At 38.1% G+C, this 16,110-nt stretch overlaps 1 protein-coding gene across 4 annotated transcripts; it reads right to left on the bottom strand.

The window, feature by feature from the left end:
• Positions 1–847: 847 nt before the first annotated feature.
• Positions 848–12,704, bottom strand: LOC135087212 (probable peptidoglycan muropeptide transporter SLC46). Of its 4 annotated transcripts, none has more exons than XM_063982052.1 (9): positions 12,540–12,704; positions 8,644–8,838; positions 7,696–7,870; positions 6,129–6,314; positions 4,843–5,133; positions 4,430–4,584; positions 3,409–3,577; positions 1,904–2,063; positions 848–1,213 (listed from the first exon to the last, which is right to left on the bottom strand). In XM_063982052.1, exons 1-9 carry the CDS (start codon positions 12,570–12,572, stop codon positions 1,135–1,137), a joined length of 1,443 nt encoding a protein of 480 aa, XP_063838122.1. In that variant the 5' UTR covers positions 12,573–12,704; the 3' UTR covers positions 848–1,134. The 4 variants fall into 4 exon arrangements, with proteins under 4 accessions (XP_063838122.1, XP_063838123.1, XP_063838125.1 ...); XM_063982053.1 differs by having other exon boundaries at positions 12,532–12,704; XM_063982055.1 differs by lacking the exon at positions 12,540–12,704 and adding an exon at positions 8,381–8,518 and having other exon boundaries at positions 8,644–8,730.
• Positions 12,705–16,110: the final 3,406 nt, after the last annotated feature.

Genomic DNA, 16,110 nt, shown 5'->3' on the forward strand with positions numbered 1-16,110 from the left:
TAAACCAATTTGAACGATTATTTTTTTGTTGAATAGGTATTATCAAAAGGGTGGTTACATGCGAATTTGAAGAAAATATTTCACCCCCAAGGGTGGAAAATTGGGGATGAACTTTTTTATACGCAATATCTCCGCCGATTATGAACCAATTTGAACGATTATTTTTTTGTTGAATAGGTATTATCAAAAGGGTAGTTTCATGCGAATTTGAAGAAAAACTGGTCATGGTAGGTACAACTCCTTAATGCTTAGGAGTTGTAGGATAATTCTTTAAATATTATAAGTACAAATAGACCAACAGTTGTATTCTTTAATGTTTTTAAGGTGGGCTGACGGTTTAAGGTCTTTTTAGGTTTCCTATATGGTAACCTGTATTTTGTAGGGAATATTATTTTACACTAGACATTAAGAATATGGTCTCAATGTACTGCCTACCTTCAGTGGTATCATCAAGGTAATAATTAGTTAACTAAAAAGCAAGAAATAAGTAAAATTTTATAAAAAAAAAAACCGACTCCAAAAAACCTACACTAAAAAGTAGAAAAATAATTACTAATTACCTACTTATTTATTAGGACGAATTATTAATATTTATGTAGGTATACCATGATTGATACTTTTGGAGTCGGTGCAGGCAAACTTTACATGTTTCATAATCTTGGCACCGACTCCCTAATTATTTGCATCATTAGATTTTGAAAGGAGACAACATTTTGCTGGGATAACGCAGACATGAAAATTGGTTCAGTTCAGTGGATTAAGCAGGAAACTTAACAAACGGACATTCTTATTTTTATTTTCATTCATATTAGTATGGATGGGTCTAGGTAATTGATAAAACAAAGTGTTAAGTAACATTGCATTTATTCTTCGATGTATCACAGCCGTAATATTCGATAGTACTAAATTAAACAGAAAATATAATAATAATAAAAATGGAATTGACAACTTCATACTTATGTAGGTACTAGGTATACAATATCAAATATAATAAGTTCATTCTTTCATTTACATTACATTATTATGTAATGAACCAATAAAATTTTTTCATTTATCCTTGTTTAAATACTCAATTGCCATGCAACTGGCATGGCAGTTAAAAGTTGCGTTTTTCTTTGCATAAAACAGATAATGTTACGATTCGTCAGTAATTTGTCTCTCTTCAGGCATGATTGCTTCCAGCCTCTTCCCTTTGAGTAGAATATCCATAGTGCTGAAACAGAATTAGTAAAAATTTGAAAGGGCTTAATTTTTTTGTTACAAGTTGTTAAACCACAGCGCGAAGGCCGCTTGCGTTAGCTCATCATAGGTAAGGCCGATTTTATTTCTGGCTTGACTAACCTGATTGGTATTAAAAGCTGATTATATAGCTTAAAACCTATCAAACTTTAAAAATAACATTTGGGGATTATTATAAGATACGATTAGTGTCCCAGTATTCAGTCAATAAATATGGAGAAATCGGCGGTCTTCTTATAAAATGCATAGAAACTTAATTCGTCCAAGATAGAAACGTATGTAAGAGGCCGAGATGTAATCCATTGTTTATGGCTCAACAGCTAGAAACTGAAATAATAAGATTCGATGGATTCCATTTAGTCGATAAACTTTAATAATTATATTTTCGCAGGAAACCAAAATAAATGGTTAATTTAATGGCCTGCAGAATTGTCCAACTTAAGTGGGCGGGGCACTTAGCTCGTAGGACTGACTATTAGACAGAAAAGTTCTCGAGTGTCGACAACGGGACCAAAGTCGTAGTGTGGTTCCTATTAAGTGGACCGACGATCTTGTGAAGATCGCGCGAAGCAGCTGGATGCTTCGCGTCGTCGTGGAGGCTTTTGTCCAGCAGTGGAATTCATTTGGCTAAAACTAAGTGTATTTTAAAGTAAAATAAACTTACAAAGACAAAACGAACACGATGACTTGCGTGGTCATGGTGAGGTAGAATATGGAGTTGATGTAGTCGGTCTGCAGCGTGGCCTTGTACAGTTGCGAGTACACGATGGAGGCAAACATGGCTACTGCGTTCTCCATCACGGAGAGGAAGGCGTAGGCTACACCTGGAAACGGAATACAGAATTAACACACACCATTTTTTCGCGTTACGATGGATTAGCATTAGGCTAGATTTGCTTTATGACCGCTGCTTTACAACTACACTTGCAGACTAGACGAACGATTCAAAACGAATATAGTAGCAGGCTTTGATGAAATCATTATGGCCCTCTCACTGGGAATGTTCGATATCTTTGTTTTCCAATGCTCAGTGTTTCTTTATGAGATTAATCGAGTTAAAGTTGCTGGATAGCCCGATGGATTAGCAAAGTGAACTGGCAACGGGCAGGACACATAGCACACAGAACCGTAGCCGATGAGGCAGCAAGGTTCCGGAATACGTATCGACAAGCGAAGAGTGACTTCCATCCACAAGCTGGATAGATGAACTCACAAAAGTTTCAGGAAGGCGCTGGATGCAGGTTGCTGCCAAGCGGCCAATCTGGAAGTCATTAGGGTAGGAAGCTCAGCAGTGGAAGTCCTGTGGCTGAGCGGATGAGATAATGGACTAAAGTCGCTGGCATAGCTCTACGGATTAACACGCTGAAGTGGCGTTGAGCAGGGCACAGCATGCAGAACTGATGGCTGATGGGGCAGCAATGGGGCTTTTGAAATGGAGGCCACGTATCAGCAAGCACAGCGTGGTACGTCCACCCACAAGGTGCAGGCGTAGCAGGAAGGCGCTGGAACTAGCTTATCTGGAAATCATTGGGGGAGTCTATGTTCAGCAGTGGCTGAAATGATGAATTCACTTCTCTCCGAAGCCGGCACGCAGCACTTTAGACGTCATGGAGCGAATATGCGGTGCAACGCTTGAGCTCAGCGTCGCAGCTTATTTTTTCTGCGCTTGCGTCGTTTCGCAATGGGTAGGGCACATAGCACGCAGAACTGACGGTCGACGGGGCAGCAAAGTTTAGGAATGGAGGCCACGTGCCGCATCAAGATGGGCAGATGACATCATAAAGGTCCTCAAAGCTACAAGACAGGCTGAAAAGATGCTTATGATGATGGATTAGCTGCGTTGCGTTTGCGTTGCTTCTCACCTCTTTCTGAAGCCAGCAGCACCTTGTACTTCATAGAACAGATGGGTTGATGAACTTTAGTCGCTGGCATAGCTCGACGGATTAGCAAGCTGAAGTGGCAATGGGCAGGGCACAGCCGAACTGACGACCAATGGGACAGCAAAGTTCTGGATTATGTTTCGGCAAGTGCAGCGTGGGATGTCCTCATTAAGGTTGCAAGAAGGCGCTGGATGCAGGCTGCTTATTGGCCATTTTGAAAATCTTTGGGGGAGATTTACGTTCAGCAGTGAACATCCTGAGGGTGAAATAATGATGATGATGAATTCACCTCTCTCCGAAGCTGGCAGCACCTTGGACGTCATGGAGCGGATGAGCGGCGCCACGCACGGGCCCAGCGCCGCCGCCGTCGCGCCCAGGTACATCAGCTTCTCGTCCCACGCGTGGGCGTAGATGAAGTGCCCGGTGATGTGCGCGGACGCACCGATCATCACGATCACCTGTTTGTTGAACCACAAAACTATTAAGTTTTTAAATTTACGTACAAACTGCAATTAATCAATTAATAAGTCAAACATTGTGGCCTAATTACGTAGTTAGTTTTTACGTAGAACAGGGACTCCCCAGTTTACCAGAGGCAAATGAATGGTCTGCGCTACACTCCCCACGTTGGCCAGACGGGTTAGGAAGCCCGATTTTCGCGTATTTTACTCACTTAGTCTGCGACACCTACGGGGAGAGGGGTTGGTCCTATTATATTCTGCCGGAGCCAGTATAGTCTGGCAACTTCATACGCGATTTCCTCGAGATAAGACGGTGGCAGGGACGAGGTATCAAGATGTCAGGGGGTTGGAAAGTCAACGCAGGGAACTGCTACGTGTTACCTCGTTCCCGCCACCGCAGTACGGTCGCGAACAAAGTTGTCGAACTATAGAAGAAAAAAGCTGATGCGTTAGAAAGCCACTATCAATACGGTGTCTATCGCTTAACTCAGTCAGTGCCTAAGGTATGGGAGCGGGAGGGGTGATTTTGACATATTATTATTATGACGCGAGATAACATACGATTCTGAAGTCTCACTGTCATTTGACGTAACAAAACACCATCCCGTGCCGCTCTCATACCTCAGGTACTGAGTTAAGCTATAGATCGTGCCATCCACAACGCGCGCCACCAATTTTTGGTCTCGGTCGCGCGGGGTGCGGGGAGTTTGATCCGAGCAATCCGAGCGTCATTATTGTAGTGTGCGTGTGCACTCATGGATGATTTAGCGTGTACCGATAACACTCAAACATTAGCGGAAGAATAGTGGTGCGTCTTCGTGGATGAAACGATCTGTATAGTACACGCACCGTATCTCTCCAGTTGAGGAGCCTGGTCATCAGCGGAATACCGCACAGCATCACGACCACGTACGCCGTGCTGAGATACGTGCGGAAGTAGCTGAAGTCCGTCGCGTCCCATTCGAACACTATCGTCGTGTATAAGTACATCACGGGCCGTTCATCTGGAAATATCAAATACATTTATAAAATATTTAATAATGTATAGAACATTGAGAAATCTTTATAGGTCGCGCAACGAAAGTTGAGACGAACTCACACTGTTGTAATATTTGAATACAGAACACACACATTACTTTATTGTTAGTCCGACAACGCAATACGTCAGAGCAGATAGCTTAATACATACACAAATCTTTGCTTGTGTTGATGGCCTCAACTCTCGTTGCGCGACCTATAAATTAGCAGTGGGCGGGGCGTACCTCTTTGGAATGTATAAAATGCCATAGATATAAGCAAGAACCAGAGGAACAGGCGTCTGTTGTTACATCTAGGTTTCGTTAACGTCACTAGTGTCCTTTTAATGTTGTTAACGTCGAAGAAATCCGTGATTGGGTTCTTGACTCCTGCCTCCCTCAGAGTTTTTTGAGCGGGACTGGTCTGCCATTTGAGAAAAAATATGCAGTGCAGTGTTGCCAGTACCATGAGACACGTGTTTATTGCAAACATAACGGTGAAGGATCTGTTGACCACTTTGTTGAATAACACATTCCCTGAAACAGAAAGTAATTGTGTTGTTGCAACGTTACAATACAAGTACATGGAACGCTACGGCTTTGGGCATTGTTCCTCCAAATGTTATTACAATGGGACTCGTAACATTTGTGCAGGTGGTGAAATGAGTTCTCGTCGAAAATTGTTCACGAGTAAAACCCAATAGCAGTGTTTCATACTTTTGTAATGTAGTATTTATTTACTAGAACTGTAGTTCACTACATAATTAACAAAATTTGCATTATTTTTAAAACTGCGTTACGGATAGTTATTTATTAGTAATGCCACAGAATAATAAGTACTACGTACAGAAAATTATCTTGGCGAAGGTATTTAAAAAAAATAATGCTCAATGCCGTCAACAGTATGGTGTAATTTAGCTTATCTCTAGAGTCGAGCACCGCATCGTTGACATAATGTCAGTGATCGGTATTGTGACGGCGCCATAGGGCTGACTTCGGTAAACTAATGTGTGACGTGAAGTGCCAAACTTCGGAAAATGGCGGTGGAAATACATGATTAATTAATTTATTATTCAGGCAGTTAAATACTGCACAGTATTTAATACACCACCGTTTTTTTTCTACTTTCCATCATACATAGTTTGTCTTTACAATGCAATTGGGTGAAGAATACGCGTGCGTGCGTCAATGGTCGCTCGTGATTGTCCTGTCGATTAGATATCCTAGAAGATGTCGTCGCGCGTATTTTGTTTTCCACGCAATTCGCGGAGTTGAACAGGCCTGGTAATGCTGAGTGGCACCATCTTACTTTAACTATAACAATCGTCAAGTCTGTCAAACTTCATGCAAAAACACTGGTACAAGTTATAGTTCCGGTTAAAGTTAAGACGATGCAACTTATCCTTAGATAAAAAATAAATAAACAAAAGACTAATGCGTTGTTTAACGGATTAAGTAGGCGGACAAACGAAAGAAGGTATTTTACGTACGAGAGCAGTCTATTCGGCACTCGATATTCAGATAGTTCTTACCAATAGCGACTCCAGTGGGCATAGTGCTCAAATAGACGACGTCCAAGATCCCCACTCTCAAGGTCCGATTCTTGAGCGAAGACACGTCAGCGATGTAGGCGAAACACGCGGCGAAGATCGATAGGTCCGCGCCCGTGAGTGCGCTCGGGAACGTCGCTACGTAGATCACGTACTCCAGAGGCCATGCTGGAATCAGTGGAATCAGGATTTTGAAGGAGTATCAGTAATTTGCGAGAACGAATCACAAATGAGGAGATCCGTAAACGAACTATAGTCGCTGACATAGCCCGACGGATTAGCAAGCTGAAGTGGCAATGGGCAGGGCACATAGTACGCAGAACTGACGGCCGATGGGGCAGCAAGGTTCTGGAATGGAGGCCGCGTACCGGAAAACGCAGTGTGGGACGTCCACCTACAAGGTGGACCGACGACATCGTAAAGGTAGCAGGGAAGCGCTGGACGCAGGCCGCTACCAATCGATCAACATGGAAAGCATTGGGGGAGGCCTATGTTCAGCAGTGGACGTCATTTGACTGAAAACAACGAACGAACGAAGCTCTATAGAACAATTTAACAATACAACTTTATCTTATTTATTTTTAATCGTGGTATTTTTCGATAAGGCTTATTTTCGCGCATCATTATGTCTATTAAGCTTTGCAGTTAACTGTATGTAGTATGTACGTACTTTTCTATGAACGAATTAAATTATCCACGTAAGCCAATTTTGAAACGCTGCGCAAATTAAACATGAAAAAAAAAATTGTTTTATTTACGTAAATCGATTAAGTTACTGATTCTGAATTTCTGATGAGTCGCCCCTAAAAGTTTTGACACTGATGATTGCAAATTCACCTTGTACCTACTATTATTTAAACTAATATTATAAAGTTGAAGAGTTTGTGTTTAGTTGAACGCGCTAATCTCTGAAACTACTGGTTCAATTTGAGAAAGCATTTTTTTTGTGTTGGATTGTCCATTTCTTTAACCAGTGTGTATACCATCACGTTATGACCAATAGGCGCGGTACCCCGGTATACCACATCAAATTCGGTTCAGTGGTTTAGGTGTGAAAGCATAACAGACAGACAGATATACTTTCGCATTTAGAATATGTATTAGTAGGGGTTATTTAAAAATTGATCACCTAGTAGCTGGTAGTATACGGCTGACTTTTCGGTAGTTGTGTCCGTTTACATTTCATAAGCTTAACCCGATACGAGAGTTGTTTACCCATATTTTGTCAGATTTAGTAATGTTACACTGCTATGTACCCAAGTGCTCGTTAAAGTGAAATGTAATATGTGTCGGTTTAAGCCTTGTGAGCCGATCAGTTTTCCCACGATCAACAAATTCCTTGTTATTTAATAAGTAGGTAGGTATAGAATGTATTGCAAGAATTAATTTGCCCCACAAATGATTATGTATTGATATTAAACTACGTCTAGTGAACAGCAATCATTGATTAACTAATTTAAAATGTGAAGATGCAAGGCCATACTCGTTGAGCATCTTTAGCTGAAAACATAAATTGATCTCATCATGTAGTATACAGTTTTGGACTCACCTTTTGTAGTAATTAATGTAATCATTGCTGAAAAATAAAGCTTTCCGATGAGTCCGGCAAGGAGTATAAACTTTCTTCCTCGCTTGTCGCTGTAGGACCCAATGAAGAAGGCCAACAACAGGGGGACCACATGGCTGGCGATCCCATTCCATTGGTGGAAAACTGAAACTGTCATCTAAAAGTGAGAAAGAAATAATTGTTTATTTAGTTCAAAAACATCAGAATTACAGAAGTGTGTACAGTCAACGTCAAATAGTTCGTGACACCCACAGTAGCAAATAAATTCGCAACACGTCATCATACAGGTTGTGTTGTAAACTTTTTGACGAACTATTTGACGCTGACTGTACATCAATCATCATCAATGTGTATTTGCAATGAAAGTTTTTGATACATCAGCATTAATTGCGAAATTCACCTCTTCGTAACTACTTACAAACGAGTGTGCGTCTTCTTATCATAAACTAGATACAACGGAGAAACAGATTACATTATTTTATCTAAATTCAGCTTGTAGATACTGTACTCTCGTAAGATAATCATCATGCTTTAGCACCACAATAATTTATGGCAGTGGCTAGATGTTTTTAACAGTAGTGAGAATTATGACCTTCCTTTAAATGTTTAAATGTGTTTTACAACTACATTTAGCTAATAAAGATAAGTAGGTATAGCTGAACTGTACCGCGCTGTGCCAGCCACTTTATGCGAACTGCACCGCCTGGGCCACCATTGCCACCAAGATACAGGCTCTGCTTAGTGTGGGGCCCACTGTTATTGTTAAAACATCTTGCTTTGTTGTAATGCAAAATGTAACCTGCGCCTATTTAAATAAATATATTTTCAATTAAATAAACAATAAACGAATAAAATATCCTTGGAAATTTTGTTGAAAAAAGAAAAACTGTACAAAAGGAAAATTAGTGTCCAAATACTCTGCCTACTTACTTGAACCTCGTTGTTTATATCGCTATACTTGCTGATATCGTAACATATTTCCTCGCTGTAACCATGATTGACATTGCATGCCCGGAAAACGTAAAAGGTCTGTTCTATCACGCTCGTTATCATAAAGGCCATCATATAGAAGAACATCGTCGGCTCGACGGTTATGTATTTGTACCATGGTTTTTTGTGCAGAATCTGAAATCAAACCAAACAGTCATTAAGTTGTTGTTTCCACTTTTGCATTTAGTGTTGGAGCTATGCATCCAATGATGTTTTTTCTTAGTTCTATTCGTAGATGATATGGTTGTTGTATATTTGGGCAGCTTTTAATTGCAAAACCTATCTAAATTACCACTTATTTAACATTTAGAAGCACAAAGCCAACTTCTTTAATACAAGTACATATCTAGATCACGGAGCTGACTGGGTGGCCGTCGAGGTATTTGCCCAGTTCACGATGCAAGGGACATCTTTAAAAACCCCTAGAGGTGGGGGCTGGCGGGGCCTTTGCCCGGCCCCATTCTTTGGAGGGCCTCTCTCGGTACTTCTCTGATCAGCAGAGCTGACTGAGCACCGTAAGCTGCTACGGCGGGCCGGGGGTCCTGTGTACCAGGACCACGTGGAGAGAGCTGGAGTGGCTCGTGAGCGAGCCTCTAGCCTGAGGCGGTGCTGCGGATGAATGTCCGAACTAAGACAATAACTCGGGCTCCGTTTCTTTGGGCTCCGGTGGACACCGTTGGGTTTTAGTGGGCAGGCCCCGCCTAACCCAGACCCGGAGAGTCCCACATAACCCACTGGCCATCCCCATCGACCGCAGTATGCGCAAAGCATTATTTACCCAACGTTAAAAAAATGGGATGAGTTTTAATTTAAATTCTACGATTTATTCCAGGTAATAAATATTTACTAAGGAGCTCTGTAGCTCTACTTGTACTTACTCTAGATTCAGATTTTATGTCGACCTAAATATAACTGTTAGTTAAGCGAGTTCATAAGATTCCTAACGATTTATCTGAAACTGCTGCTGCAGGAGTTAATATTTTTTGATTATACTACTAGTATCAAAATAAATGTGCTACAATATTGTCAGCGCTACATCTTCATTTTTTAGATTTGAAATATAGTGTCAAATTTCTAAGAATACCTAGGTAGGTACTCGTATTTTTCCGTTGTTTTGTTCCATTCGTAAAGAAATTTAATTATAAACGATTTCCTTATTCAAACAAAACGTTATAAACCTTTGAGTAACCTTGCCCTGTGTGTCGTACGTGTCACAAAATTCAACTTTGGGCCTTATCGATAAATAAATAATTCGGCATTATCTAAACTCTTCACTACAATCTATGAGAGCAAGAGATCAAATAACACACTCATGTGATAACTACGTAATAAGTAGATCGTCTCAATCGAGACTCGCTTGATGAACTTATCGAAATCTGGCATAACTAGGTAATAAAATATTACGATTCAAACAATAGACCTATAAATTAATCCAGTCATGCTGCAGAGGGAAATTCTTGGAACACAATTTTTGACTTCGTACTTTTGTGGACTAGTTAGGAGGTAAACGTAACATATCAAAACTCCCCAAAAGGTTTTTAATAATATGTGCCTGTACCAAATGTATGTAAGCTGGAAACATTGAATTTTTGGATAGTTTCAGTTTATTCTGTAACCTATTGATATAGTTTGAAAGAGCTCATAAAGCACTTTCAGGATCAGTAGTAACCAGTTTTTGATATCTTGTATAGTTTAGAAATAATAGAGTGAGATCACTCATCGTTTCCACCCTGAATATCATGACAGAAAATGCAAAGCAAAAAACCCTAAATTACACCATGGATTAAATGTGGTGAAAATCAGAGCCAACATTCCCAAGTAAAAGTAATTATAAACGAAATCAGTACACATTATTCTCTCATCATAATGCAATAGCAGGCAAAAGAGAAGTAAGCACTCTCATTACTGTAGTTCATTGCTCAAATTACAAATAACATTGTGTTATTTGATATTTTACTTTACAAATAGTATGTAGTTTGGTTATGATAGTATTACCATAGTTTGGTTATCATATTAGAAATAAATGCTCTAAAAATTGAATTGTGTTTAAAATCAATATTTTTTGCTGTTCATGTTTAAAATACTCTAAGCTACCTATATGGTATTGCATATTAATTTATTGATCAACTTGATATTATAAATTAGTTAAATTATACTAACATAGATTGTTGCACTTATATTGGCTATTTTTGATAAAGGTACATATTCATGTATGTCAATTACTTATTTATACAGGGTGTCCCACAAATCAACGTCAAGCCGGAACTGGGTATTGAGGCAAGTTGTGCTGGTTATCAGAAAAATATAAAAAAATATATAAATCTATGTGGCATTTTTTCAAAATAATAGGCATTTAAAAATAATCAAAAAATTCTACTCCCGGTGACGGTCTTTTTACTCATTTTGCCACAAATCTTTACTTTTTCCAAAAACCTTTTTAGTTGTGATTTTTTTTTTGAAAAAATGTATTTTTTTCAACTAATCTGCAGCCTGGTCTTATAATTTTGATAACAATTTAGAGAAGCATTATTCAGGGTTACATAACAAAAAAAATTTTGGAAAAAGTGAAGATTTGTGGCAACACGAGTAAAAAGACCGTCACCGGGAGTAGAATTTGTATTTTTTTTAAAATACCTATTATTTTGAAACAATACCAAATAGTTTTCTTTTATATTTTTCTGATAACCAGCACAACTTGCCTCAATACCCAGTTCCGGCTTGACGTTGATTTATGGGACACCCTGTATATTTTTTTGGTACACATAGGGTTGCTAGGTCCAAAAACAAAAAAGCCGGACTCGGTGCTTCATTTGCCCGGACATTTTACCCTAAAAGCCGGACATTAGGATCATAGTTCAGGAGTGAGAACTATCATCTTCGAATCGGTAGCTGAACATAAAAAAATGGACGGACAAGTCCGTAAAGAATAAACATGTCTGGCTAAAGCCAGCAACCCTAGGTACACATAGAATATCAATGTTGTAAAAAGTGGTTGAGGGACAAATAAGCAATATCAGGCTAACATAATGGCAGGTTATGCTTCTGCAGTGAGGACTTAACAAATGATGATGAATATTAATATGGTTGTGTAGTGTAAAAATGCAAAATTACCAGTTAATTTATTCTAACAACACATTTAGTTGTCATTAAAACATTTACTCCAAAACAATACTAGCTACTACCCAGCAAACTTTGTTTTGCACCTAGGGGTATGATAATGACAAGTCACACAAAATTTTATAAGAACCGGTTTAAGCAATTTCAGAGACACAAGAATTTTATGGTAAAAATGACATTTTAAGGTAATATTCATAATGAAAAATTATAAACTAATGGTTTGAGTAAGACATAAATAAACACCAATGAATCTGCACTTCTTTTTTATTGCAGAGGAAATGCTTTGGCCTTTGCGCACCGTCACCACTGCCGGGAGACAGGGTGGAGTGTGGGACTCCCAGCGCCCTGAAAAGGGGGCTGCTCCGTCCTTTTCAGGACGTATACCGGGTATACCCACAAAAACCTCCGCGGCGTTCCGTCATCGCCCGAGTGGGGGTGTCGCGAGTATCCGGCCGTAGCCTTAAGACTTCCGCAATAATGAATCTGCACATGGGTTAGGTCTCAGCAGCTTCAAAATCATGTCTAAAACATTTAATTACTTTCTAGATTGGTAAACTTTTCAGGAGGTAAACTAATTAAGAAAATTAAGGCAATTAAACCGAAATTAATCAAATAAAATCATTTAGTGCGCCTTTTAAAGATCTTTAGCGTACGTAAGATAATTTACCTCAACTCAACATTTCAGAAAATATTTACAAAAAAACTACCTACCTACTTACCACTCTGTAAGTTTCTTCCTTGTTGGGCTCCATTGTGTAAATTAATATTGGAACTCTCAAAAACAAAATAATAAAAACTGCAATTATGGATTACGTTCACATATTAATCGAAAGTAGGTAAATAAAGTTTGCAAATTTTTTAAAACACATGGACCGGCCATACCGAAATCCAGTGTGACCACTTTTTCATCAGATAATCTACCAAAAACGATGCTCAAATCTACCAAAATCTACCAAGACCTATTTAAAATTCTACTTAAATTCTACCACATAAAATAAAACATATAATTTGAACAAAATATAGTATTTTTATTTATTTATCATCATCATTATAGTCTTTTTTAACATTTTTATATAATTTTTTGTCATTTTTCATTACTTATAGCATGGATGCTTCAGGTTTATGTGCAATTTCCAGCGCTCTTTATAATATTAGCATAGATGTTACCGACAGTCGCGGTAAAAGTGATAAATTAATCACATTTAACAGTGATTATTTAATAATTCAACCTTAGTACTAACAAATTTCATAAAAGAGAACAACATCTTGTGTACGTGCTCGTGTACAGCCAAACTTTTGAACTTTTTGATTTTGATATCATATATTAATATAATTTGGCATAATGAGTTTTTAATGTTTCTTGCATAATATTACTTTTCCATGATGCCTTTAACATAATGTTTTGATTTAAAGTGAAAAATAGGTTAAGGTGCGGCGGTCATTTATACACACATAAATGACCCTGATATTAATCACATTTACCAAATCATGCGGTGATTATTCATAATAACCGGCGATTATTCATAATTTTCACATTTATCACTTTGACCGTAACATAGATATAATTATAACACTTTTAAAATTAGTACTATTTAATAATACAAGTTTTAAGTTTAATTTCATTGATAAATAAAAGTACTTCTTAAAAATAAACCCTTGGTTTGAACGTTTGAATTTTTTTATGTCGATATTAACAACACTGTCTAGCCAATATGTGGCAACATTTGTGTGCATTGAATTGAACTGTCAAGTTAGTTCGCCTTCATAAAGTGACCATAAACCACAGATATGGATTAGAGTAGATACAGCAAGTTGCTAGTCAAAGCGTGCCATTCCGATATGTCCAAATGGACATACATGGTCGAGTGATGTTCATGTAATCCGATTACAATAATCGGATACGATGATTTTACGAGGACAGTAGTACGAACACGGTAGAGAGAAGAAATTATTTACGGATTGAGAATTGTAATTAACAGCAACGAGTAACAAATATGTAATTAATTAGAATAAAGTAGCAGTAGAAGAATTATAAAACAAGTTAGATCAGTGATCGCGGAAGACAGAGTGCACTGTATAACGTCGAAATATACAAATCAAGAAGTTAGGTCAGTGATCGCAGTATACACTATTACTAGTCTATGTATACGACGGCCGAGATTTTGTCGTTTAGAAATATCTTCAAAACTAGGAACCTGACTTAGCTTTATGAAAGAAAACGTATTGGCAAAACTACGCATTTTAACATTTATTAAAAATAAAGAGCTTGAGTAAATAGTATTTATTTTATGAAACTAGGTCATTTACTTACTAGGATATTTAATAGTATGGAATTAAGTATGAATTACTAGTAGTACTATTTAACATAATGGAATAACTATCATTACTTTCATACACATTAGGCACAACAAAAATATTATTTGCAAATTAATAATGTAGAATTGTAGAATAAAGTCTACCGCTACAAAATTATTTTAATCCACAGTCAGACTAGCTATAAATTTAACAAAATATCAGTTTTATCGGAATTAATTAATTTTCGAATCGAGTCACACGATATCATTCGATGACTTTGCGAATGCAGTACGATGATACGATTACTTTTACGTTGCGGCAATCACTAAAATTCGCTAAAATGACACTAATGACGTTTAAAAAGTGGCACGCTCGGCTTCATACAAATTTTGACACATGCTGCATCTATCCATATCTGTGCCATAAACGGACCCTAAAGTTCTTTTTTTCTGGCCTGGATTCTCGGCTCGGTTACAATTTAATTTTGGACTACCATTTACAGCAATGTTCTAAAAATACCAATTATCTACCAAAATCTACTAAACGATTTCGCACTACTAAATCATCGTTCTCTTTGCCTCAAATCTACCAAAAAAGTAGAAATCTACTAAAAGTGGTCACGCTGCCGAAATCCCGCTTTGAGAAGAACACAGATCACTATATATAGATGACCCACGCTGAACTGTCCCGCCAAACTCAATGACCGGGGGGCGCTACCATCGTTCAACTATATGGTTTCCAACATGGCAAAAATCTGAACCAGCGGTCCGGTATTGACGGTGGCGCCCCACTGTCAATGTCATCGACAGGACAGTCCAGAGCCCCGATTACGGTAATTTTTAACGTCAACAATCCAGACACGCTTCTCGATTCTGCGATACGATTGGTCGTTCAACAGCGTACGTCAGCTGTTTTGACCAATCGTATTGCAGAATCAGAAACGCGTCTGGATTGTAGACGTTAAAAGTTACCGTAATCGGGGCTCAGTATTTTGGAACTATACCTATGTAAAGAACACAGATATGGATTAGAGTAGATACAGCAAGTTGATCGTCAAAGCGTGCCATTCCGATATGTCCAAATGGACATACATGGTCGAGTGATGTTCATGTAATCCGATTACAACAATCGGTTACGATGATTTTACGAGGACAGTAGTACGAACACGGTAGAAAGAAGAAATTATTTACGGATTGAGAATTATAATTAGCAGCACAAGTAATAAATAATTAATTAGAATAAAGTAGCAGTAGAAGAAGTATAAAGTAGCATTGTTTTTAATACATATCCTGCGATGTACTCTTCAGAGTTAAAACCATGGTCCCTGTATGTGGTGCACTCATACTGATCCCAAGGAACCGTACTTACTCATAACAATAAGACACACATTGATCCATGTATTCATGCACTTGACTTTATGTCTTAAAACGGTGGTAGGGTAAAAAAATAACGAGATTTGACGATTTGTAATAATTAATTTATTTTAAAAAGGTAAGTAAAGATGTTTTTGGTTTTGTATTTAACAAATTATCAGTTTTATCGGAATTAATTAATTTTCGAATCGAGTCACACGATATCATTCGATGACTTTGCAAATGCAGTACGATGATACGATTACTTTTACGTTGCGGCAATCACTAAAATTCGCTAAAATGACACTAATGACGTTTAAAAAGTGGCACGCTCACAGATATGGATAGATGCAGCATGTGAAAAAATTTGTATGAAGCCGAGCGTGCCACTTTTTAAACGTCATTAGTGTCATTTTAGCGAATTTTAGTGATTGCCGCAACGTAAAAATAATCGTATCATCGTACTGCATTCGCAAAGTCATCGAAAGATATCGTGTGACTCGATTCGACAATTAATTAATTCCGATAAAACTGATAATTTGTTAAATACAAAACCAAAAACATCTTTATTTACCTTTTTAAAATAAATTAATTCTAACAAATCGTCAAATTTCGTTATTTTTTTTACCCTACCAGCGTTTCA

This window comes from Ostrinia nubilalis, chromosome Z (genome assembly GCF_963855985.1).
Source record: "Ostrinia nubilalis chromosome Z, ilOstNubi1.1, whole genome shotgun sequence".
NCBI lineage: Eukaryota > Metazoa > Arthropoda > Insecta > Lepidoptera > Crambidae > Ostrinia > Ostrinia nubilalis.

Excerpts from the sequence above, each read along its gene's own strand:
- LOC135087212 (XM_063982052.1), bottom strand. The coding sequence starts at position 12,572 with ATGGAGCCCAACAAGGAAGAAACTTACAGAGTG. Across the intron at positions 6,315-7,695 it reads TACATTAATTACTACAAAAG|CATGGCCTCTGGAGTACGTG; the intron begins GTGAGTCCAAAA and ends CACTGATTCCAG. Across the intron at positions 5,134-6,128 it reads GCCCACTGGAGTCGCTATTG|GGAATGTGTTATTCAACAAA; the intron begins GTAAGAACTATC and ends TTTCTGTTTCAG.